Source organism: Saimiri boliviensis, chromosome 5, assembly GCF_048565385.1.
Source record: "Saimiri boliviensis isolate mSaiBol1 chromosome 5, mSaiBol1.pri, whole genome shotgun sequence".
NCBI classification, from domain to species: Eukaryota; Metazoa; Chordata; class Mammalia; order Primates; family Cebidae; genus Saimiri; species Saimiri boliviensis.
The window spans coordinates 144,280,552-144,305,619 of record NC_133453.1 but is presented as its reverse complement, the minus strand read 5'-3'; the positions used below and the strand labels follow the sequence as shown (position 1 = coordinate 144,305,619).

The following is a 25,068-nucleotide window of genomic DNA, read 5'->3' as shown; positions in this document are numbered from 1 at the left end:
GCCCAGCCTCCAGGCCCAGCTGGGCCCCATTTGTGAGCTCGGCCTCCCACCACGCTTGTGCTCCCTGACCCTCCCCTGAGAACGCAGCGGGACACAGAGTTCAAAGGGAGGGCAGAGGGATGGGAACGTCGGAGCGCCAGCGACGCACCCACTCCTTCAATCAGCGCAACCTCCTGACGCTATAAACAAATCTCCCTCGCTGCTAGCACAAGCCGCTACTGTCACGATGGACGTTAAGGCTTTTGCATTTATTTTTCTTACCATTTCAGTAAAAATGGGATGATCAAAGAACATTTTTATAGAGCCGAGAAGTTATAATTCAATAAGGGCTTTCAAATTAGAATGTAGCAACGGTAAACTCATACGGAGTTTAGTGTCAAGGATTTGACAGTCAGGGGTTATGCCAGGAGGTCACAAAACCAAAGGTGTGTTAGAATCCCCTGGAGGGCTTGTGAAAACCAGTGCGGGGTTCTATCTGGAGTTTCTCATGCAGCGGGTTTGAGGTGGGGCCTGAGAACTTGCATTCCTCACTGATTTTGCGGGTGTGGGAAAGCCACTTTGAAAAACACCACTGTAGCAAATATTGCTTCCATGTTCCTGCCTTGCATGAAATTAGCGTTGCCTGACAGCTGGGACTCCTTCCCATAATCCCAGGTAAGCCCACAGAAACTAACTCCTCGGGCTGGGTCTCCAATGTTACCAGAGCAGTGTAAAGTTCTGCACAGGTGCTTCTCAAACTGGGTGCACAGGGTAATTGCCTGGGAGCCTTAAAAAAACCAAAGAGGAATCACTTTTCAACACTATGCCACACTCGAAAGATTCTATTTGATCAGTCTGGAGTGTGGTCAGTGTCTCAGAACCTCCTCCAGGTGAGCCTAGTGTGCAGCCATGGTGGCAAAGCTGTGCTTCTAAGTCACGGTTCTCCAAGCGTGGCTGCTGGGCCGGTGGCAGCCCTTGGGGAATGGATAGAAATGCAAATTCTTGGCCTCCATCTATGCCTACTGAATCAGAACCTCTGGGGTGGGGCCCACCAAACTGTGTTCTAACCAACTCCAGGTGATTTTGAGGCGAGCTAACATTTAGAACCACCACTTACAAAGGGTGTGTTCTGTCTAAGGTGGGTGCTGCTTTGGAACTCACAGGATGGCTGACATGGGTTGGCCAGCAGCCCATGCCACACCTGCCCCCGGCACTGCATCAGTGGCATCACTCTGGGAGAAGGGTCTCCAAGCAGGGATCCCCAGCAAAGGGCATTCCCCTCCCACCAGGGTACAACTGCAGGTGCCCCTCGGGCACCCCCTATGCGGAAACCGCAGCTACGATACCTGCAGGTCCATCTCTGCCAGGCTGATCAGCATCCGTGCTATGAACCTTTGCCAGAAGCCAACGGGCACGAAGCTCATCTTAAATACCCTCTGGATGGTGTTGGCTGTGGGGTGTCGCATGCCGTGGGTGTCCAGGCCAGGTTTAGATGGAAGGAGATGTGGCAGGAGGTAGCTGAAACACATCAAGGGGAATGGTGAACAGCGGGGCCCACGCGCCCAGCAGACGGCCTGGCGTGGGGAGAGGCTGTGCTGAAGCACCTCAGGCTGCGGGGCTCCTTCCTCCCAGGACCCTCGGAATTCTGTAAGAGAAGGGCGGTTTATATACTGAGAATAAATGCTCCAAAGGACAATGAAGACGGGTCCCACGAATATGTCTATCAAGGTTTCTAAGACAGAGACTAGAAGAAGGCTAAGGGAAGACATGAACACACCTGTGATCCTACAAATGTCAGACGCAGCAAAGAGCTCAAGTCTCTATCGGTGGGGCTGCAGTTGGGTAATCACTTGACATTAACTTTGGTTGATGGAGGAAAAACAAATACAGCTTCAGGGTTTCAAGGACGGTGCAGATATTGGGGTCAGAGAAACATTTTTGGACTTCAAAGCTGTTTATTGTTCTTGCCAGCAGAGACGCGGCAATTGCCTTTAAGAGTCAGAATGAGCCTGTGTTGTGCAAGAGGGATGTTTTACGAGAAGGCTCTTGGTCATCATAAAAATGCTGCATCATTGTGTCAGCAAGGACTTCAAGTCTGTTGTCATCTCAAAACAGCTGAAACCTGGGAGGTCCCTCCAAAAGCGTGCCTGAAACCCAGCAACAGCTGCGTGCTGTGGGGCTGTGGGGGCAGGGACCGAACAGGCACGGGACAGCCCCCTGGGTGTGTAGATGCTGGATTCTTTCCCAATAAAGGTTTTGCCTTCAGCTCTCCTAACCTTAAAACAAATCTATTTCGGTCCAATAAATGTCCTTAGAACTTTCTGGAAGAGACTCCCTAAACTATAAGAAAATTCAATGAATGCTCATGGGCCAAGCACACAGGCACAAGTCTCGGCTCTGACTTACACACTCTGACACATGGGTACACCTTGGGAAGAGAAAGGATGCCCCCAGCAGGACTGGGAAGGTAGACAGGGGCTGTGCGGATGGTGCAGCAGACACGGTGCTGAAACAGGCCTTTGCCGCCTTTCAGGTCTTGGGTGAAAGCGCATTCCCAACCTCCCGCTAGCTGCCTCTCCATCAGAGCGTCCTGTCTTATCCCTTCACATCTGACAATTCCTCTCTCTGCTCAGTGTCCGTTCCCCAAACAGGAGGCCCCGGGCCATGCCTGCTGTTTCTTTTTGCGTTTCCCACTGCGTCTCATGCATCCTGGGTCTCTCACGTGGTCCTCTTACAGTGGCGGTGGCCTGTGGCTTTCTCGCTCTTCTCTCTCCTTGTTGGAGGGTACTTGGAGAGTAGGGGGGGGCATTCTCTGTCCCAAGGTTCACCAGCATGAAGTGCGGTGGCACCCAGAAGAGGTGCTCTATGATATTTTTGACGGCAGAGCTTTAGAAGGTGGCAAGGCGAATGAAGAGATTCTGAGTGGCCATGGAAGCCATTCGCAAGGTAAGCAGGGGTCTCGTGGTAGTGGAGACTGTTGGCTCCAGGTTTCAGAGCAATTATGAGTTGGGAAAGGCCATCCCAGGGAATGACCAGAGAGTCAGCAGGACAGGTCCTAAGAGGTAAATTATTCATGTGTTTGATGAACCTCACACCCTGGCATTGACATGATCTGTGATGAAAGCGATGTCTGAGAAGTCCCTCATTTCTGATTGGCAAATGATTTTTATAACTCCACTTTTCAACACCTCGGTGTCTGCACCGGGGAGCTGGCTCATCCGCCCCCCTGAGCCAGCCTCCGACGGGAGCTGTAGCTCTTCTCAGAGTCTGCTGAGAGGTAAGGACCTTCCTCCTGAAAAAGCACAAAGGTTCAAAAGTATATAGGACTTTCAGGGGGTTCGTGGAGGTTTTCCGAGGGGCTGGAGAGGTTCGCTGCAGGTGGGAGACCACGCTCAGAGGAGCAGAACGGATCCAGAGATCCTAGTAGCCTTAGAAAGCTGATGCTGCCAGGAGCTGGGACTCGCCTAGGGCACAAGGGACCCATTATGCCTGTGCTAAGATAAAATGTGTTCCATGATTCCTGGATGTGTATAGAACCAGACACTATGGCTATGAGTACTTACCACGAAGAAACAGTCACTATAACTGGACTGTCAATACAAAATGTCTTGGGGGCTTAAGAGACTGTTCTGAGTATTTTACACGTATTGATCAGTGTCTGTTCCCATATAGGAGGCCCTGGGTCATGCCTGCTCCTGTTTCTTTCTGCTGTTCTGAGTATTTCACATGTATTATCTACTTTAATCCTCACAACTATCATGGTTATAGTAATTATATTATCCCCGTTATGCGGACGAGAAATCAGAAGGTAGATGAGATTCATACTCCAGCAGGCTGACTTCATATTCTAACCTGCTGTGCAATAAGCCATGGTGAGGACTTGGTAGTGATCGCAATGATGATCTTGTTCAACCAAACACACACACACACACACCCCACAGACATACACATGCCACACACATCACACACACATACACACCCCACACACACACCACTCACACCACACACATACACATGCCACACACACACACTCCCCCACACACCCCCCATACACACCACACACACACCACACACACACACCACACACACACCACACATACCCCACACACATACACATGCCACACATATCACACACACATACATACCCCACACACACACCACACATACACACCCCCCCACACATCACACATACCCCACACACATACACATGCCACACACATCACACACACATACACACCCCACACACATACCACACCCACACACCCACACACATACACACACCACACACACCACACATACCCCACACACATACACATGCCACACCCCCCCCCACACACACCCCCCACACCTCCCACACACACCACACACCACGCACACACCCCACACACACCACACACACATACACACACCACACACACATGACATACACCGCACACACCCAACACACCCCCACACACACACACACGACACACACCACACACACACACACCACACACACACATACACACCACACATGCACACCACACACACCACACATACCCCACAACCATACACACCACACATACCCCACAACCACACACACCACACAACCACACACAGCCCCCACACACACACACCACACACACACACACCACACACACACACACACCACACACACACACGACATATACCACACACCCCCCCCACACACACACCACACACACCCCACACACAACCAACCACACACACAGCCCCCCCACATGACACACACCACACACACACACACACACACACACACCACACCACATACACCACATACACACATCATAAACACATGTATATATCTTGTATATATATAAACTGACTTCATATAGATAACTGACTTGCTTTTACTGGGTACTCATATCTCCTCACTCCTCCAAACTGTGATAAAACAATCTGAAAGTTGTCAGATCCTATGTGTTGTAAACACACAGGCTGCCTCACCCTAAACTTTCTCATGGACCCCAGTTAAGGACACCCCTGGGCCACTTTATGAGGAGCCGTGGAATTTCGAATTCCTCTGTGGGGCTTTACCCTTTAAAGAACCCAGAGGGCTAGAGCAGCAAGAAGGACTTGAGGCCCCTCCCATACCTAGTGGGAGGTGGTGGGGGAGGCCTCAGGCAAAGCAGGGACCAGGGGCTGGTTCCCAGGCAGGGGTCTCTGGCCTCACTGTGTAGGATCCAGGCCTGCTCAGCAGCAGTCCAGTGGGCGCCCCTGTGGAGATCTGAGCTGGGACGCAGAGTGGCAGTGTGTTCTCTGGGGACCGCGTGGCCGCGTTCTGTGGATTTGTACCCTGGATGCAGCTGCACTGCCAACATCAGCATCAAATCCAGGAATTGGCTGAAATGGAAACGAGGACTCGGGGGCCTGAGGACCAAGCTGACTTAGGGCAGAGCATCACCGAGGTCTCACCTCTCCTGTGCTCCCCAAGCCTGGCCTTCTTAGGCACCCCCACCCGCTGACGGGAGGCATTCGGTTGAGTTACTTGGGAAGATGCATCCTGGTACTGAGTAGCACAGAGGAGAGTGGAAGAAACGAAGACGCCAACACTATGCTTGCTTTTCATGAAAGCCAAGCCTTGACGGTGAGAATGTGAAGGAAGGAAATGTAATAAGAGCTTATAAAGAGTCTGCCAAAATTCCCTGCTAAGAGCAACTTGCTTATAAGGCCAGGGACCTCACTGCCTCTCCCCTGCCTTCCATGGGCCAAACGCTAGGGCCAGAGCACATGTGGTGGGCAGGCAGAGTAGTGTGCTGACCAAAGCTCAGGGCTGACAGCAGAACTGAGGGTCTGGGCAGGTGGGTGCGAGGTAACGAGAAGGGGAGTGTAAGAGCAGTAAAAGCCACAGGAGGATGGTGGCAGAGCCCTCGAAGGGGCAGGAGGCTTCTCAGAGCCCCTGGACTGCAGCAGGGCAGGTGGGGATCCCTGATCACATGAGAGGAGGTGGCACCGGGTCAGAAGGTCCTCGGCGAGGGGTCAGGTGCGGAAGACCGAGGAGGACCCCTGTCTGACCAGAAGACGATAGGGTGGCATCTTTAAAAGGCTGACAGAATAAGGACCCAGAATTCTACATCCAAGAAAATTATCTGCCAACGAATTCGAGTGTTAATAAAGATATTTTCATATACACAAAAGTCTTGTCTGAAAAAGAGAATTTGTTGCCGTCAGACTTAGACTTTAAGAAATGCTACACATAATTCTTCAGTCTAAAGAAAGATGATACTAGATGGAAATTTGGCTCTAGGGGAAGAAAGGAAGAGCAACAGAAATGGTCGACATATTTTTCCCCCTAATTTCCTAAAAGACTACTGATTGTTTAATTATTTAAAGCAAAAGTAATAACACTATGTTATGGGGTTCATTACATGCATGGTAGTCCTCCCTTATCTGCAATTCTTTTTTCACAGTTTCAGTTACCGGTCTAAAAATATAAAGATATTGAGAGAGAGAGAGAGAGAGAGAGAGAGAGAGAGAGAGAGAGAGAGAGAGAGAGACCAAGACCACATTTATATAACTTCTATTACAGTATATTGTCATAATTATACTGTTTTGTGATTAGTTACTGTTGTTAATCTCTACTGTGTGCTGTTACTCTCTCACTGGGTTACAATTAAACTTTATCCTAGGTATGTATATATAGGAAAAGGCACAGCATATGTAGGGCTCAATACTATCGCAGTTTGAAGCACCCACTGGGGTCTTGAAATCTACCAGCTGTGGATAAGGGGGACTCTGTATAGAAGAAGCATGGAGGGCCGGGCACGGTGGCTCAAGCCTGTAATCCCAGCACTTTGGGAGGCCAAGGTGGGTGGATCACGAGGTCAAGAGATCGAGACCATCCTGGTCAACGTGGTGAAACCCCGTCTCTACTAAAAATACAAAAATTAGCTGGGCATGATGGCATGTGCCTGTAATCCCAGCTACTCAGGAGGCTGAGGCAGGAGAATTGCCTGAACCCAGGAGGCGGAGGTTGCAGTGAGCCGAGATCGCGCCATTGCACTCCAGCCTGGGTAACAAGAGCGAAACTCTGTCTCAAAAAAAAAAAAAAAAAGAAGAAGAAGAAGAAACATGGATGACAGCAAGACTACAGAGGATGGTGGGAGCAGTAATGTCACTGTATCATGCTAAGGGTTTTGCATTTAATTCAAAGTGGCATAATATTAATTACAAGTGGATTGTGATAAGGTAAGAACACATATTCTAATCCTAAGAGTAGCCACTAAAACACAATACCAAGAAGAATAGCCAAAAGCCCAAGAGAGAGCACGAAGATACTAAAATAAAATTTAACTCAAAAGAAGGCAGGAAAGAATGAAAAAAATAAATGGTACAAATACAGGATAAATAGCAAAATAGTAGGTTTAAACCCAATCATAATTCATTATGATAAATGTAAAGCAATCAAATATTCATATTAAAAGGCAGAGATTATCAGGTTGGATAATGTGCTGTCAGCATCAGATTGTTTTATTTTTTTGAGAGAGTCTCTGTCTGTTGCCCAGGCTGGAGTGAATTGGTGCGATCTAGGCTCACTGCAATCTCCACCTCCTGGGTTCAAGTGATTCCCCTGCTTCAGCCTCCCGAGTAGCTGGGAGTACAGGCGTGCACCACCACGCTGGGCCAAGTTTTTTGTATTTTAGTAGAGACAGACTTTCATCATGTTGGCCAGTATGGTCTCGAACTCCTGACTTCATGACCCACCCTCCTTGGCTTCCCAAAGTGTTGGGATTACAGGTGTGAGCCACTGAACCCAGCTGAGATTCATTTTTAATACAGATAATAAGCTGCTACTAAAAGGATAGGGGAAAAAAAACAACCCCAGGTAGAAGGAAAAGAGCTGGTGTGGCTATTTTAATATCAGATGAAACAGACTTCAAGAAAAGGAGTATTACCAATGATAAAGAGAAACATTTTATAAAATAACAATAGGGTCACTTCATTACACAGGCATGACACAAATGTGTGTATGTAACCAATAATGGCTTCAAAATGTACAAAACAAAACCTGTCAGAACTGGAGAGGGTAGATCCACCGTTAGATATTTTGACCATCTCTCTCTTAGTAGCTGATAGAATGAGTAAGAAAAATAATCAGCGAGAATATGGAAGATTTAAACACATTGTTTTCCTCTTTGAGCGGATTAAAGTTTATAAAATACTGTAGCCATACCACAGTAAACATTTTTGTGTGTGTGCTTCAGACTTTCACCAAGGAAGATCACACATTGGTCCACAAAACAGGTCTTAATGAATTTCAAAATACAGAAATCTTAGAATATACTCTCTGACCAAAATAATTAAACATTAATAACAATATGGCAAGTAGGAAATTCCAAAGTACTTGAAAATAAAAAAAAACACACTTCTAAATAACCAGTCAATTAAAGAAGAAAGCACAAGATATATTAGAAAATCTTTCAAATGAAATGATAAAAACACAACATAGCAAAATGGGTTGTATTTGTCATATAAAGCAGTGCTTAGAAAGCTGTGGCTTTAAATACTTATGTAGAAAATGATCCAGCAATCTCACTATTGGCTGTCTACCCAGAAGAAAAAAAGTCATCATACAAAAAAGATACTTGCACAGACATGTTTGTAACAGCACAATTCATTATCGCAAAAATATGGAACCAGCCCAAATGCACATCAATCAACAATTGGATAAAAAATGTGTGAGGTGTGTGCGTGGGTGTGTGTGTGTATAATACACACACACACACACACACACACACACATAGGCTATAATGTAAACTAGTTCAACCACTGTGGAAAATTGTATGGCGATTTCTCAAAAAACTAAAAATAGAACTATCATACAATCCAGTAATCCCACTAGTGGGTATTTATACAAAGGAAATCAGGTAATAAAGGGATACCTACATTCCCACATCTACTGCAGCACTATTCACAATAGCAAAGATAAGAAATCAACCTAAGTGTCCGTCAAAGAACAAATGGATAAAGAAAGGTACATACACACAGTGAATACAATTAGGCCAAACAAAAGAATGAAATCATGTCATCTGCAGCAGCATGGATGAAACTGGACATCGTTACGGTAAATGAAATAAGCCAGGCAAAGAAAGACAAATACTGCCTGCTCCCACTCCTATGTGAGAGCTAAAAAATGTCTATCTTATGGAGATAGAAAATAGAATGACAGATACCAGAAGCTGGGAGGGGTGTGAGCAAGGGAGGGAGAGATGAAGAGAGGTTGGTGAATGAGTACAAACAGAGTGAGAAGAAATAAGTTCTAACGATCAATAGCAGACTAGGGGGACTATAGCTAGCAAGAATATATTGTATATTTCACGGTAGTTAGAAGTGAGGAATTGAAATGATACCACACATACAAAGGATAATACTACTCAAGGTGATGGATACCTCAAATACCCTGACTTGATCATTCCACATTCTATGCATGTAAAAAATACTCACACGTACCCCATAAATATGTAAGATATTACGTGTCAATAAAAGAAACATGAGCTGAGAAATGCAGCCCCAGAGGCTAGAAAATATGAGAAAATGCATTTTCTTCTAGAGCCTGCAGAGGCAGCCTGTTCCCGCTGACGCCTTGATTTTGGACCAGGGAAACGGATTTTGGACTTCTGGCTTCCAGAACTATAAGGGAATAAATGTGTGTTGTTTTAAGATGCCACATTCATGGTACCATACAGCAGCCATAGGAAACTGATACAAAAGGTTCATACAAGCTGATTTCAAGTCTTACTCTAAAGCTGCAATAATTAGTAGAGTTTGGAACTGGTGTAAGGATAGGTACATAGTTTAGTGGAGCAAAATAACAGTCCTGAAATATACCCACCCAACTGATTTTTGATAAGGAAATCAAGGTAATTAAATGGGGAAAGGAAAATCTTTTCAACAAATGGTTCTGGAACAACCAGATAAATATATGGGAAAAAAAACGGACTTTGACACCCTACTTTACCCCATGTACAAAAATTAATTTTACATAGATTATAGGCCTGGAAGTAAAAGCTAAACTACAAACCTTCTAGAAGAAAAATATAGAAAGATCATCAAGATTGTGGTATAATCAAATATTTGCTAAAGATGACACAAAAAGCAGTAATCACAAAATAAAAAAGTTAGATTTCATTAATATATTAAAAAAGCAAGTCACAGACTGGGAGAAAATGTTTGCAAATCATGTATCGGAGAATGAACTTCTAACCAGAAGATATAAAGAAGTACATATTAGTACCAAGAAAGAAAACATTCTAATCATAAAATAGACATAAAACTTGAATAGACACTTCACAAAAGAAGACAGACCAAGGGCCATTAAGCTAGCGAAAGGTACTCGATCTCATCAGTCATGAAGAAAAGGTAAAGAAAGCCACAGTCAAGGACATGCTCATGTCCATTAGAATAGCCAAAATCAGAAAGACCTACAGACAACAGATATTGGGGGGGAAACAGAATGCACAGTCCCTTGGAAGAACACACAATCTCTTGGGTGACAGCCTGGTGATTTCCTATAAAATTAAACTTACACTCTATGACCCAGCAATTCCACTCCTAGTTTTTACCCAAGAGAAAAGAAAACATGTGTCTACAAAAAGACTTAAGACTATTTACACCTATAATCTCAGCACTTTGGAAGGCCGAGACGGGTGGATCATGAGGTCAAGAGATCGAGACCATCCTGGTCAACATGGTGAAACCCCGTCTCTACTAAAAATACAAAAATTAGCTGGGCATGGTGGCGCGTGCCTGTAATCCCAGCTACTCAGGAGGCTGAGGCAGGAGAATTGCCTGAACCCAGGAGACAGAGGTTGCGGTGAGCCAAGATCGCGCCATTGCACTCCAGCCTGGGTAACAAGAGCGAAACTCCGTCTCAAAAAAAAAAAAAAAAAGACTATTTATAGCAGTGTTATTCCTAATAGCCCAGAGCTGGAAACCATCCTAATGTCCATCAACAGGTGAGTGGATAAACAAATTGCAGTAAAGCCATACAGTGGAATACTGCTCAGCAACAAAAAGATCCAGCTTCTGATACACACAACCACAGGATGGATCTCAGACGCATGATGTGTAGTGGGAGAAGCCAATTAGAGACCATACCATGTGACTCTGTGCAGTTGAGCAGTTCCAGAACAGGGAACACTAGGCTCTGGTGCTAGAAAGGGCGCTGGTGGCGATATGGATGGGAAATGACTGGAAGGGAGTGTGCGAGGACTTCTGGGAGGTCAGGAACGTTCTGTAACTTGATGCAGCTGCTGCTTGCACAGTTGTACGCAGTGGTCAAAAGTCACTGATATGAACACTAGCGATCTGTGCATTTCACTGTAAGTAAACTTTACCTATGACAGAATACCACTCAGCCATCAACGGGAATTAATTAACAGCATTTGCAGTGACCTGGATGAGACTGGAGACTATTCTAAGTCAAGTAACACGGGAATGGAAAACCAAACATCGTATGTTCTCACTGATATGTGGGAGCTGAGCTATGAGGATGCGAAGGCGTAAGAATGACACGATGGACTCTGGGGACTCGGGGGAAAGATTCTGAAGGGGGTGAGGGATAAAAGACACAAATAGGGTGCAGTGTATCCTGTTTGGGTGATGGGTGCACCAAAATCTCATTAATTCCCACTAAAGAACATACTCATGTAACCAAATGCCACCTGTACCCCAATAACTTACGGAAAAAATATTTAAAACTGTAAACAAAAACAAAAACAACCCAGCAGCAGATGTGGGTGGCACAAGGAGGAAAGCGCCAGTCAACAGAATTGTTTCACTGGGAGAAAGCAGGGCTATGTCATGGCAGGTGGGGTGAGGACTGGATGTCAGGGGTACAGAGAGGAATTTTGAGCCTAGAGTGCCACAACTCGAGTACAGTTCCATGGGGGAGGTGATCCGTGCGACCAGACAGCAGAGGAGAGAAAGCAGGAGTCTCAGACATGCTGAGTTGGTCACCATGCCAGACTTCTAGGCAATTTGGAAGCCCAGGCCTGAGCCTCTGGAGGGTGCGCCCTGCTGAAAATCTGGGCATTGTTCCCTTGAGGCGTGGAGGACCAAGGCAGCTTGAGGAAAGTGCGGGGGAGGGGCCTGCTGAGGACAGTGGAGGCTGGAAGGGAGGGTGGCAGGGTCCCATCATGGAGAAGGCCCTCCAGAGGTCAGGGTCAGTACTTGGGGCAGGGTCAGCAGAGGACAGGAGGGGTACCTGGGGGCACCTAGTAGGCTGCCTGGCAACCAGCAAAAAGTGATGAGGAGGGGTAGCAGGTGCTGGGGAGCAAGGAAAGGAGGAAGGAAAAGGAGGAGGGAGGCTTGTTTGTTTTGTTTGCAGTTTAGGACTGGGGAGACCTGGGTGTGCTGCAGATCCAGGAGAAGTCCACAGAAAGAGGCAAGGATTAGCCACTCTACAGAAAGCCTCCATTTGACGCTTGGACCATCTACTCTGGAGCAGCTGATCATATTGCTCTCATGATTTAATCATGTTGGACTGCATTTTGAAGCTGGGCTGTGTAATTAGCATGCACATTCTAGTTCACTCACTCTTTTTTTGTTTGTTTTTTTGAGAAGGAGTCTCACTCTGTTGCCCAGGTTAGAGTGCAGTGGCACGGTCTCTGCTCACTGCAACCTCTGCCTTCTGGGTTCAAGCCATTCTCCTGCCTCAGTCTCCCAAGTAGCTGGGATTATAGGCACGCGCCAGCACACCCATAGCAGAAACGAGGTTTCACCATGTTGGTCAGGCTGGTCTTAAACTCCTGACCTCAAGTGATCCATCTGCCTTAGCCTCCCAAAGAGTTGAGATTATAGGCATGAGCCATCTCACCTGGCTACTTACTCTTTTACCAAATAACAAAGCATCAAGCCTCTGTAAAGTGAAAGGCCCACAAATTATTTTTAATGCCATCCTCGACATGTTTTCCTGCACTTTTCCAATAAGTATTTCTTGAACTCCCTACTTCAGGTAATCCGCCCACCTTGGCCTCCAAAGTGCTTGGATTACAGGTGTGAGCCACCACGCCCAGCCTTTCAATAAGTGTATTTCTTTTAACTCCCTGAAAAGAAGCCCATGGCACAGGAGAGAGTGCCCAGCTGTGCTCACCATCCTGCTGACCCCGGCCAGGCAGGCAGGTCATCAGGTGCTGGCCTGTCCCTGGCTTTGGGAGTGCAGTGGTGGCAGCACAGATCCCTGGAAATCTTGTTCAGGCCACCAGTGGCTCCAGACCTCAACTCCCTTTTTGGGGAGCAGCCTGCACAGCCTGGCCTGGTAAGTCTGTGTCCTCACCTGTCATTGGCGACGGGCAGGGCGATCTCAAACTTGGCCAGGAACTGGAAGTACTGCTCTTCTGTCTGCTGTGTGAAGCCAGTCCCCACCAGCAGCATCCTGAGGTCTTCCGCTCTGATCACCCCGTTCTTGGCCACTGACCGGGAGCCCTTAATGTTAAAGATCCTCTGCAGACATTCAGACAGCCAGATAGGGTCAAGGAAGTACAGGTTCCTCAGGCCGTGGCTCGTGTCCGGGAAGTGTAGAAGAGTTCCGGTTTCTATGAGGAAGCTGATAGCTGCCCCAGGCAAGAAGAGGAAGCAGTAGTCAGACAAAGGGGCAAAAGGGACTCTGGGGTGGCCCTCTTTCCAAGAGGACCCAGGTCACAAATTCTTCCTAGGAAGAAATCAACATGCCTGACATGCTGGACCCTTCAGGCAGGTTGGCAGCCTGGTCACGGGTTCTCTGGTGGCCCACGGTAACTCTTGCCAAAGTCCTGGACTGAGGGCCACTTGGTTAACTACAGTTGATCCTCATTACTTATGGGTTTTGCCTTTGCAAATTTGCCTTCTTGCTAAAATTTATCTGTGACCCCAAAATCAATGTTATTTACAGACATGTGCTGAGCAGTGAAAAATTTGCATTGACCAGTGTGCACATTCCCAGCAGAGGCTGAACAGGGCAACACTCTCAGCTCTCATGCTGAAAACAAGTGGCCACTTAGTGGTCTATGTCAGTGCCATGATTTTTAAATTTTTGTGGTTTTTGTTGATAAGTTTATTGTTTAAAGCAGAGTCAAGTGAAGTGCTGAAGCACTGTGTAGTTCCCTAAGTATGAGAAGGCTGCAACGTGCCTTAAGGAAAAAATCCATGTGCTGGATAAGCTTTGTTCAGAAACGAGCGACAGTACTGTCAACCGTGAATTCAATGCCAACAGATAAACAACATATATTAAGTATGGTGTCTTTAAGCAGCAACACACATAAAACAAAGTTCTGTATTGATGGGTTGATGAGAACGTTGTGACCGGAAGCTCGCAGGAACCGAAACCAGCATCTCTCCTAGGAGCACTGGGTCAGTATTTGCTATTTCAGTGATCACAGTGACTTCACAGAACATAATTCCTGTGGATAATGAGAATCGAGAATCGACTGTTAACTGTTTGACTTCTGTCTCCCTGACTGGACCATCAGCCCTGGAGGTCAGGGGCCAGTCCATTAGCTTGTATGTCTGCCCCTGTGGCCAACACAATGCTGCTGTAGAGTAGCTGTCTGTATTCTCTCCCTTCAAGGAAAGAAGGGTGGGAGGGAAGGAGGAAGGGGAGGGGGATGGGAGGCAGAAATACAGGCTGAATGTTGGCATCTCACTCATTGCTGAGGGCTAAGCTAAAGTTAGCAAGTGCAGACAGTTCCATTTCTCACAGGCACCCTGCCACCCACCCCAGCCCCACCCACCCGACTGTAGGTCCTCGTAGTCCTTGATGTCGTTGTCGGGCGTCTGCTCCACCAGCTGCTCCAGCTGCCTGTCGGTCAGGTACTGCACGTCGTCGTCCAGGCTGCGGCGCTGCTGCTCCGCCAGCACGGCCTCCTGTAGGCTCAGGTAGCTCCTGGGGATCTGGGGGACAGATAGGCAAGGCAAGGTCCCTCAGCTCCCAAGGCATGCCCGCCAGCTTGGGCAGATCCTGCCCGGTCCCTGCCACCTGAAGGGGTGGGACATTTTCACCCACTATCTTCCATCCCGACCCTCCCTCACCAGGGACCACTGAGCCTTGCAACACAGACATGGCTTTCACAGGAGAGAGGGGACAGTGCAGATCCCCAGCAACGGGAAGCATGCCCTCTGGTTTAAAGTGGATGAGCAAGGTACCCACCAGCCTTCCTGCCAGTCGCTGGCAGCCGATAGTGCTGCCCACGTCCTTCATGCTGCACGTGACGTGGAAGATGAGCTGCCGCAGCCCTTCCTGACCTTCCAGGCTCTTGCAGGAAATCTCACTGTGTGCAAAAAAGACTCAAGTTTACTCACCATGCCCCACTCCGAGGAAGCGCAGCAGCTTCTCTGTGTTCCCAGGATGTTTGTCCTGAACGCTGGCAAGTCTGGAGAACTCACGAAAGATGACACAAGAAGTTGACTGAGGCCTTGTTTGGTACAAACCACTGTGCTGGTGTCCCACACTGTGTCATTTTAGTCTGTCTTCCCGGCCTACACATGGCACTTCACAACAGAGGGAAGTGAGGTACAGAGGTACACTGAGCAGGCTGGGCAGGCATGGACTCACACAGTCTGGACTCGGGTGCCGATCCAGAGCTAGTGCCCCTCTTATCACAGATCCTATGGGGCTTTCTCAAGGGCACAGCAGGAATTCTTGAAAGCCTCATCCTGTATTATTCCGAGCCAGGCCACTGTGCACCAATACCCATGGTGCTCCACCCGGGGCGAGGGAATCTGAGAGCCACCACTGCAGCTGCTGCAATGTGCAGTATATTTCACTGCCATCAGGGCACCCTTAATTTGCCGAACCTCAGCCTCTTCATCTGTAAAGTGACACAACAATCTCCATAACCCACAGGGATATCATGAAAGTCCAGTGACAGGTGGTGAGTCCAGGGCAGTTGGACTTACCTTCCCCGGGCCCATCCTGACGCCTACCCAAAAGCCCCTCCTAACTCTTGGCCCCCTGTGACTCAAAGGCTGCTATCAGGATCACTGAGACCTGATGCAAGGCTGGGTCCCCCCTCCCAGCCTTGTATCAGATCTGAGTGGTGGACAAGAACACACCCTCCCCGGGGTCTGTCCTGGATCAGTGACCAACAAATGAGACGGACAGCCACTGGATGGGCGGTGCCCACGTTCAGTCTCCTAGTTCCATGGGCACCATGCATTTTCAGCATTGGCCCTGGGGATGGGGAGGGGGCAGAAAGGAAGTACAGAGGGGGCATCTCCAGGCCTCACCCAGCCAGCCAGCCAGTGGATTTTCACCCTCTCCAAGGCTGGGTCGGCTCTGCAGGCTGCCACCCTTGGCCAGGGAAGGGGGCCAGCCCCACCCAGCCTCAGGAGCTCTCTATACGCAGATCCCAGGATAGATCAGCAACTGGCACCCACAGGAAAGCAGGAGCAGCTAGAGGCTGGGCACTCACTGTAAGTGTTTGAAGGTGATGTCCGGGAAGCCTGTGGCCCTGGAGCCGGAGGGGGAGCGGCAGAGCGCCAGCACGTAGGCACGCAGCGTTGCAATCCTTTCCACGCGGAACTTGGCTTCAATTAGGTCCAGGTGTGTCCCGACCACCAGCACCACAGCATTTGGGGCCTTGGCCTGTTACAGAGAACGCCAAGGCTGAGTACTGTCTTTGTGCAGTGAACAAGGGACAGGGCAGAGCTCCCTGCAGGTGTGCTGACCCTGGATGCCACAGGCCCTGCTCAGCCACCGATCTGCAGCCTTGAGATGGTTTGGATGCTTGTCCCCTCCAAATCCCATGTTGAAATGTGATCCACAGTGTTGGAGGGAAGACCTGATGGGAGGCTGGGTCATGGGCGCAGATGCCACACGAATGGCTTTGTGCCTCCTGCAGTAATGAGCGAGTTCCCCTGATAGTAAAAAGGAGCCTGGCTCCTCCTCCTCTTTCTCCTGCTCCCTCTCTCACCATGTGACATGTCAGCTCTCTTTCCCTTCTGCCATGACTAGAGGCTTCCTGAGGCCTCCCCAAAAGCCAAGCAGGCGCTGAAGCCATGCTTGTACAGTCTGGAACCGTGAGCCAAATAAACGTCTTTTCTTCATAAATTACCCAGTCTCAGGCAACCTTTCATAGTAATGCAAAACAGACTGCTATAGGATTGTCAGCCCGGGCAGCGCCCATGCTCTTCATTCTCTGTGAACCCCGAGGGACTGCTGCATTCAGGGGTGTCTATGGTGCTCTGTGACCTCCTCCGAAAGGGGAGCTGAGTGGGACTTGTAGGGAGGGATTTCTGACCCTTCAGACATGACAGCAGCCATCTGAGGCAGGGAGACAAGGGCACCTTTACACCAGGAAGGGGACCCTGCTGCCCTTTGTGATCCAAGGGTGGGGGTTCCTAAATTTAAGGGAAGCAGGGAAATGACAAGAGCACCACTGGCCCTCAGCAGAGGAAGGTTTCAAGTGCCTCACTGTGCAAAGCAAGCAGGCAAGCCGGACCGCGATTCTGGGCCCTCCGTGGAACAGAATCCCTTTTTTCTCAGTACAGGGGATGCTTGAGAGAAGCTCTGGGAACAGAAACGGCATGGCTGGCGGCGGGTGTCCTCACCTCGATGTTGAGCAGCCAGAACTGGAGGCTGGCCACGGCCTCCTCCCCCAGCGCCAGGTTCCAGACCACCACGTACAGGGCCTTGTCCGTGAAGAAGCACTGGTTGACAGTGGCCATGCTGGCCGGTCCCCCGATATCCCAGACGTTGAACTCCACAGACTCAACCTACTTGAGCAACAAGGCAGTGACAGGGAGGCATTTTAGAGACAAAGCCTAAATCAAACAGAGACCACTGATAACTCCGGAGGCTGTACTTGAGGGGCTGAAAGAGACAACCATGGGAAAATTCTGGACACCCTGTTGTTTCTCTTAGGAAGCAGGATCCAGGCGAGGGACAGGGGTCCCGTGGCATGGGGGTGGACTTCTGGGGCTTCTGTCTACTCCTAGCAGAGCAGGGGCCAGGCCCGAGACAGACATCAGAGGGCACAGGCCTCCGTCTGGGCTGCAGATGGGTAGGGGACACGCTGTGGGAGGAAGCTGCACTCTGATGTCATGGCTTGCACTGGGGTTCAGCCTCCGTCTGTGCCAGGGCAAGAGGAGGAGATGGGATCAGAGGGCAGCGCCCACCAAGGATGCTGGGAAAGTCCCTTCCACTGTGTGGGAATGAAACAAAAGATGAGCTGTCGGGTGCCGGGAACGGCTGTGTAAACGGTGGTTTCTCTATCCTTGCATGAGGTAAGAGTCTGGTCCTGGAAGCTGGGGCTGCATTTTCCACAGAAAGGAGTCATCTCTGTGAGACAGTGTCGGCCTCCAAGATGCAGCATGCTGACCTGGTTTTGTATAAAGATGAAAACAGCTGTTGTCAGCTGGCTAAGGCCAGCCACGAAGAGAGCTGCAGACTCAGCCTGCACAGGACTGTCCTTCCACTAAAGGGTGGGGCTTTAGTCAATGCAGAAAGGAAGTGGGGGCTGAAGGCCAGGAGAAATAGAAGCACTAATTCATCCTTCAGGCCTCAGCTAGAGGAAGCTAAGGGAAGAAATGAGATTGCATCATTGTTAAGAAAAAAGCAGAGCAAGAGACAATGCAGAGGATTCTGGGTCCTGGAGAGAACCTTTTGACTCAGCTGGATTTGCTCCTGGAATGTTATAGAATGGGCCTGGCACCGAGTGTTGCGTTTGACTGTTCTAGCCCCAGTAGGCAGCGCTTCATCCTTTAGAGGACCACCTTTCGAGTCTGCGCTACAATAGATGCACAGCTGTAATGCCTAATTTCTCAAACAAGGCTTGGAAAGTGGCTGTGTGTGAAAGGTGCTACAGTGACTGGCTGGCACCATGTGTGGGACTTTGGGGAAAATCAGGGAACATCTGGACCTCAAGGCTCCTCAGTTTTCCATAGTGCAGCAGTCTCCTTACCCCTTGGATCCCAAGGAACCACAGGGTGGCAAAAACGCAAATACAGCTGATGAGGAAGGCCTCATCTATATGTGTTCGCTTCCCAAGCTCAGAGAGAGAGCTAACTGCCCTGCTCTATTCCAGGGATAGAGATCCCACCTATACTTCATGGGCTCTGTTTCATGAACAGGAAAACGTTCATTTCCATTTGCCTGGCACTGAATGGAAAGCAGAGTGACTACTAGGTTCAGCGATGAATTCATTTTTTTTTTTTTTTTGGAGACAGAGTCTTGCTCTGACACCAGGCTGGATGGAGTGCAGTGGTGTGTTCTTGGCAACCTCCACCTCCCGGGTTCAAATGGTGATGTATTTATTTTAAGTAGGGCTTAGAAACAGGACTTTTCAGAACCTGGGGTGAAAGCAGGTATCAGGGAGGACAGGGCATTAATTCCCGGAGTGCTTTTAGCTTCCTCGTTAGGGGGCAGATGCTGGTGTGTTTCACTGCCTGCAACAGTGGTTACTCTCAGTCCTGGGGGTACCTTACCCGGGACCACTTGAACTTGAATCCTTGGGGTCAAAGAGCACTGAGGTGAGGCCTGGGCAGTGCTATCTTTAAAAGCTCCTCAAGGAAATCTAACAGACAGCCATGGTTAAGATCCACTGGCCCAGAGCTTTGAGTTAAGGATCACAAAAACATACAGGGCGGGAGGATCGTTTAAGCTGGGGAGGTTGAGGATACACCCAGCCTGAGTGACAGAGTGAGACACTGTCTCAAAGAAAAGAAAAGAAAACTACAAGGTCACATCAAGAGATGATTCGCTGCTCTTGGCAGAAGCTGGTACAGAACAGTACACAGTGGCTCCTGCAAAGGTCCCAGGCTTTGGATATCAGGCTGAGAAAATCCTGGGCTCTCTGGGGAAAAGAGAGAGGAGTCCAAGGGATGTCCCTCCCCCCACAGGGACTCTGCGCACAGGGACTCTTGACCTTGGCTCTCGAGCCAGCTGGCCTCTGGAGCTCCCACTTGGTGGTCCTGATGGTGGCCTCGCCGTGCACCACCTGGGGGGCCCTCCCCGTCTGTAAGATCTCCAGGAGGGTGGACTTGCCCTGGCGCGGGGGACCCACGATGATCATCTTCATGAGCTTGCACCTCTCTGCTTTCCGCAGCTGAGCTCGTAAGTAAGACAGCATTGCTTTGGGGCCTGTGCAAAATCATTAAGGGGAAGGGTAGGTGCATGGGAACATGCTCACATCTCCTAGAACACAAAATCCTGTCATGAAGGAACTCTTTCTTTGTGTTCTGATGGGGATAGTTAAGGAACATTGGAGCAGGTGGAGGGAAGGTGTGACACTAATCACCCCAAAAGTGAAGCCTCAAAGGCAAGAACCTATAGACAAAGTCCTTGCTGCCTAGGAGGTCACAGTTTCATCACATGGCCATTCTCAATACAGTGACCCTCAGTAATGACTGCTTTAGGGACATCTTCATAGCATGTTGCCAAACCTGGAACCTGGAGCTGTGCTCCATGGGTCACCAACTGTTTCTACCCCCCGAACTTAACTAGTAGACTTGAGTTGTCTTTCCAAGGTGATGGCAGGGGACAGAGCTGTGGATGCCCTACCTTCTTTTCGGATTTCTGCAGGGACATTGCTGATGGTCAGGTCTTCAGTGTCCAGCTGCCAGAGGTTTCCCAGCTGCCCCAGCTCAGGAGGGAGCTCCCGGAGGCCAGGGTTGCTGAAGACACATGTGCCCATCACGAGAGAATACAGGTGTGCCCCGACCATGCATGTACACACGCGCGCACACACACGCACACACGCACGCACACACACACACACACACACACGAGTCCTGTCAGCCTCTGCAGCCTGCAGAGGCCACTGACAGCCTGTACCCCAGAACCCACACCTCGGGACCTGATTACAACACTAACTCCAAAGCCTTTCTCCCTGAAGGGTCAGTGGTAGAAAGGGCAGCTTTGCCTTCTGCAAATCCCCATGGCCGAGAATTGAGTCCCCTCCAACAACTTTCCTGTCTCTGCTACTAAGTACATCACCATAAAGATGATCACTACCTCTTCTTGAAGAGGCAATGTCACTTTAATATTGATATAACATTTTACATTTTCATCAAGGTTTGCACACGGCCTAGAACCCCTGGCAGTATCCAGCATGCAGTGAAAGCTCGGTAATGAACAGATGGATGGCTGAGTGTTCTCATCACAGCCCGAGTGACGCAGCCAAGTGCGTCTCATCGCATCGCTGCCCCATCCTCCTCTCCCCCTCCCTCCTTGACCAAGTCCTGTTCTGAAAATCCCACTACTGCTTCTTGAAGAGTCAATGGCTTCTTTCTGCCTGGCTTTCTGTGTCCCCGGCGGTTTAGGGATGGGCGTTCTGCCTCGCTGGGTCAGCAGCCAGCACGGCCCCTCCAGACGAGTACTTACTTCCCCAAGTAGAGCTCTGACAAGCTTTTCAGCAGGCAAACCGAGGGAGGGACTGCGTCAAGGTGGTTGTCGTTCAGGCAAAGGACTTCCAAAGAGTCACTTAGGAAGGCCGGAAATTCCAGCACGCATGCTGCAAAGACACGGCAAAGCAGACTGCATTTAAAAAGAATCCTGGACCGTCACCGCGTGGTGGCCAGGTGGGGGTGTAAACTGATGCAACCTCCAGAGGGCATTTTGGCAAACCTATCAGAACAAATGCTCACCTCATCGACCTAGCGATCCTAATTCTACAGACATCCTTGCATGCATGTGTGGCAAAGATGTGAGAAGAAGGACACTCAGTGGCAGAGACAGAGGACAACCTATGACAATCCATGTGTCCAGCCACAGGGGGATGGTTCGTTCAATGAGTAATAGAACAATTGCAACTATTACAAAGCACGGGGCAGGTCTACACACACGGGGGATGACGTGATACTCAAGAGGTGCCCATCAATTGAAAAGGCAAAGTGCGGCCAGGCTGGTGGCTCACACCTGTAATCCCAACACGCTGGGAGGCCGAGGCAGGTGGATCACGAGGTCAGGAGTTCAAGACCAGCCTGGCCAAGATGGTGAAACCCTTACTAAAGATACAAAACGTAGCCGGGCATGGTAGCAGGCACCTGTAATCCCAGCTATTTGTGAGGCTGTCAGGAAAATTGCTTGAATCTGGGAGGCGGAGGCTGTAGTGAGTCAAGATCGCACCATTGCACTCCAGCCTGAATGACAGAGCAAGACTCTGTCTCAAAAAAAAAAAAGAGTTCAGAATCAGATATCTAGAAGACTTATTAGTGTGCCGGAAAATGTCTGCACACACTCATGCATACACACACACACACACACACACACACTGTGTATGTTATATGCACACGTCACACCTGCACATGCGTATGCATATAGGTTACATACAGTTGTTAGACAAGAACACAATGGTTACCAGAGATATCTCTGGGGAAGGGAATTACTAGAAGACTGAATATTTATCCCGTGCCCTTTGTTAGTATTTAAAACGGTGTTTTAAAATATACCTGCATCGCTTTTTCTGTGAAAAAAGCTTGTTAATGAAAATATACTAAGGTTGGCTGTTTTCATGCTTCTTGTGATGACATTCTTTGAAAAACCAGCCAACTGTTTGGTATTTAAGTGACTTTATTAATTAGGCTTGCTATACGATTGCCATGAAAATCACGTTGAATGCGCTGTTTCCCCGGGCACCAGAGCATTTGAGTTGAGAAAGTGCTTGGAAACGCACACTGATGGGAATCAGAGGTTTGGATTTCAGCAGAAGCTGTGAAGTGCCTTTCTCTTCTCTACTAAGGCTCAGGACGGCACGCCTGGGAGCTCAGAGAATTCAAGATAAAACGATTGCCTCCAAGCCCTCTCACAGGTTCCCTGCCAGACACGGAAAACAGAGAAGCAGGGTTCTTTTGTCGGGCTGAAACCAGGCTCAGTTGCTCTGGATCACAGCTACCCCGCCTCGGCGCTGGCTTTCTTCCACACAAGCAGCTGCGGTAACAATGGTAATGGGTAACCTGGCCTCCAAGAACGTTCAGGGAGAGGCGATAATGGAATACCAAAACCAGCGCCTGGAAAATCTGCCCGGCTGGCTGCTCCCTGAATGGGGCTCACTGCGGGGGCCCCTGTGGAAATCAAGGTGCACCAACCTTCCAAAGGTGGCTTTGTACGAGGCCTTGCACGGTAAGGAAGTGTTCAAAAAGGTGCCTTTTTTTCTTCAATGAAGAGGGGTGATCAATGTTAGCCTGCCATAATTCACATTTTCATGAAAGAACATCAATCGTGAGAAAGGCTTACTTGCTTTGCAGAGAACACCTTCTAAACGCCTGGTCTCTGTGCTTTCCAATTTTAAAGTTTTGCCACAGTGTTTATGAAGCCTCTTTAAGTAACAGACGGGTGGAATAAGGAGCTCTGACTGCTAATGGAGGCAACACCTGTAACCAGCCTCCCGGCCCAGGGTCAAGCAGGATGGGCCCTGGGCAGGGGTGAACACAGCTCCACGTATTTATGAACTGTAATTATTTATTCATAAGTTATTTATGACTATGCTGGTCTGATTTTTACCGTAAAAAAGGCAATCCAAATTATTTTTGGATGAGGCCACTGCACAAATATGACTCCTTGAATGTACATAAATCTACTTGGAATTTTACTATCCTTCTGCAAACAAGCTGTCTTTTATAGATAATTCCTTACTCAAGGGTCCTCGGCCCTGAGAGAATAACCCTACTGAGGAAAAGGGTTTGCAAAGAGCCGCCTTTACACTCAGGTGTGGGCCTTGACTTTCTAGATGAAGTTTAAAGAATCAAGAGGCCTTTATCATCCACTAAAGCCAAGATCCACCTCTGCCAGAGAAGCTCCCCGGGGGTGCGGGCCCCTCACGTGGCTCCCCAGACAGACTCCTGCAGGCCACCAACCATCATTTTCTAGAACATTGGTTCCTACTGTGCTTTTCCGTGCACGTCCATGACTTTCCTTTCTGGCATCTTATTGAGTGCCGGGGCCACTTCCTTGCACACTCGTCCGTGGTCCCAGGAAGGATTCGGCATTTCTAAATTGGAGACACATTTCGGATCCACACGGCAAGTGGATTGCGTGACTGTGGTCTATGCTAGCTCCTGTTCTCATACCCGTCATCCTGTCTGGCCCGAAGGAGAAGATGGTGTTTGTTTCCCCTTCCTTCCAAGTGAAATCCCTACGTCTGGACTCAATTTCCAAAGTCCTAAGGCCCTTCATTTAAAAAAGGATCGGTTATGAAAGTCATAATTGCATTTCCCTATTTGTGTGGTTAAGGACCTTTTCATTCGTTTCCTGGTCCTCTGGACTTCCTTTTCTGTAAATTTTTTATATCCCTTGCCCATTTATTTATTTATTTATTTATTTATTTATTTATTTTTTGCCTATTGTGCTTTCTTTTTTTAAACCAATTTGTAAGCATTCTTTGTATATTAGGGACTTAAGCCAATTTATGTTGCAACCATTTGTGTTGCAAACATTATTTCTTAGTCTGTTTGCATTACGACCATGTTTATGATGCTTTCTACTGAACACAATCTTTGAATGTTTATGAAGCCAATGATTTCAATCTTTAAAAAAATTAATCCTGGATTTCTCCCAACTACCTTTTAAAGATCTCCCTCATAGCCAATTATACCTATATTCCTTAAATGTTATTGTTTTCTTTTTTTGTACTTGAACCTGCTATCCACATAGACATTTTTGTAATCCAGTGTCGTGTTTTGTTCCCCTTCCAGGCAGGAATGCCAGCACCATTTACTAAAGCAAGCACATGTCCTTTTACGCTAAGCTGTAATTCTGTCTCTGTCATATATTATGTAATAGCAGTTCCCAACCTTTTTGGCAGCAGGGACTGGTTTTGTGGAAGACAATTTTTCCATGGACTGCAGGGTTGATGAGGAGGATGGTTGAGGGATGAAACTGCTTCACCTCAGATCATCAGGTGTTAGATTCTCATAAGGAGTGTGCAACCTAGATCCCTTGCACACACAGTTCACAATAGCGTTTGAGCTCCTGTGAGAATCTAACGTCACTGATCTGCAGGAGGTGGGGCTAATGCTACTTGCCCACCACTCACCTCCTGCTGTGTGAGCTGGTTCCTAACTGGCCACACACCAATACCGGTTCGATGCCTGGGTGGGGGTTGGGGACTCCTGATATATTACATTTCTATATTTACTTAGGTCTATTTTTGAACTCTC

The 25,068-nt window shown here is 48.6% G+C and overlaps 1 protein-coding gene across 4 annotated transcripts in view; it reads right to left on the bottom strand.

The window, feature by feature from the left end:
* The window catches only part of LRRK1 (leucine rich repeat kinase 1), a 173,377-nt gene that overhangs the window by 49,187 nt on the left and 99,122 nt on the right, over positions 1–25,068 (bottom strand). For all 4 annotated transcript variants that reach the window (XM_074400107.1, XM_074400106.1, XM_003940541.4 and 1 more), the window contains 9 exons: positions 21,296–21,425; positions 20,474–20,586; positions 19,839–20,053; positions 17,524–17,688; positions 16,386–16,558; positions 15,122–15,242; positions 14,706–14,865; positions 13,274–13,550; positions 1,326–1,497 (listed from right to left, as the gene is read on the bottom strand). In XM_074400107.1, the coding sequence (XP_074256208.1) occupies positions 1,326–1,497; positions 13,274–13,550; positions 14,706–14,865; positions 15,122–15,242; positions 16,386–16,558; positions 17,524–17,688; positions 19,839–20,053; positions 20,474–20,586; positions 21,296–21,425 (1,526 nt within the window). The remainder of the gene's footprint in view (positions 1–1,325; positions 1,498–13,273; positions 13,551–14,705; positions 14,866–15,121; positions 15,243–16,385; positions 16,559–17,523; positions 17,689–19,838; positions 20,054–20,473; positions 20,587–21,295; positions 21,426–25,068) is intronic.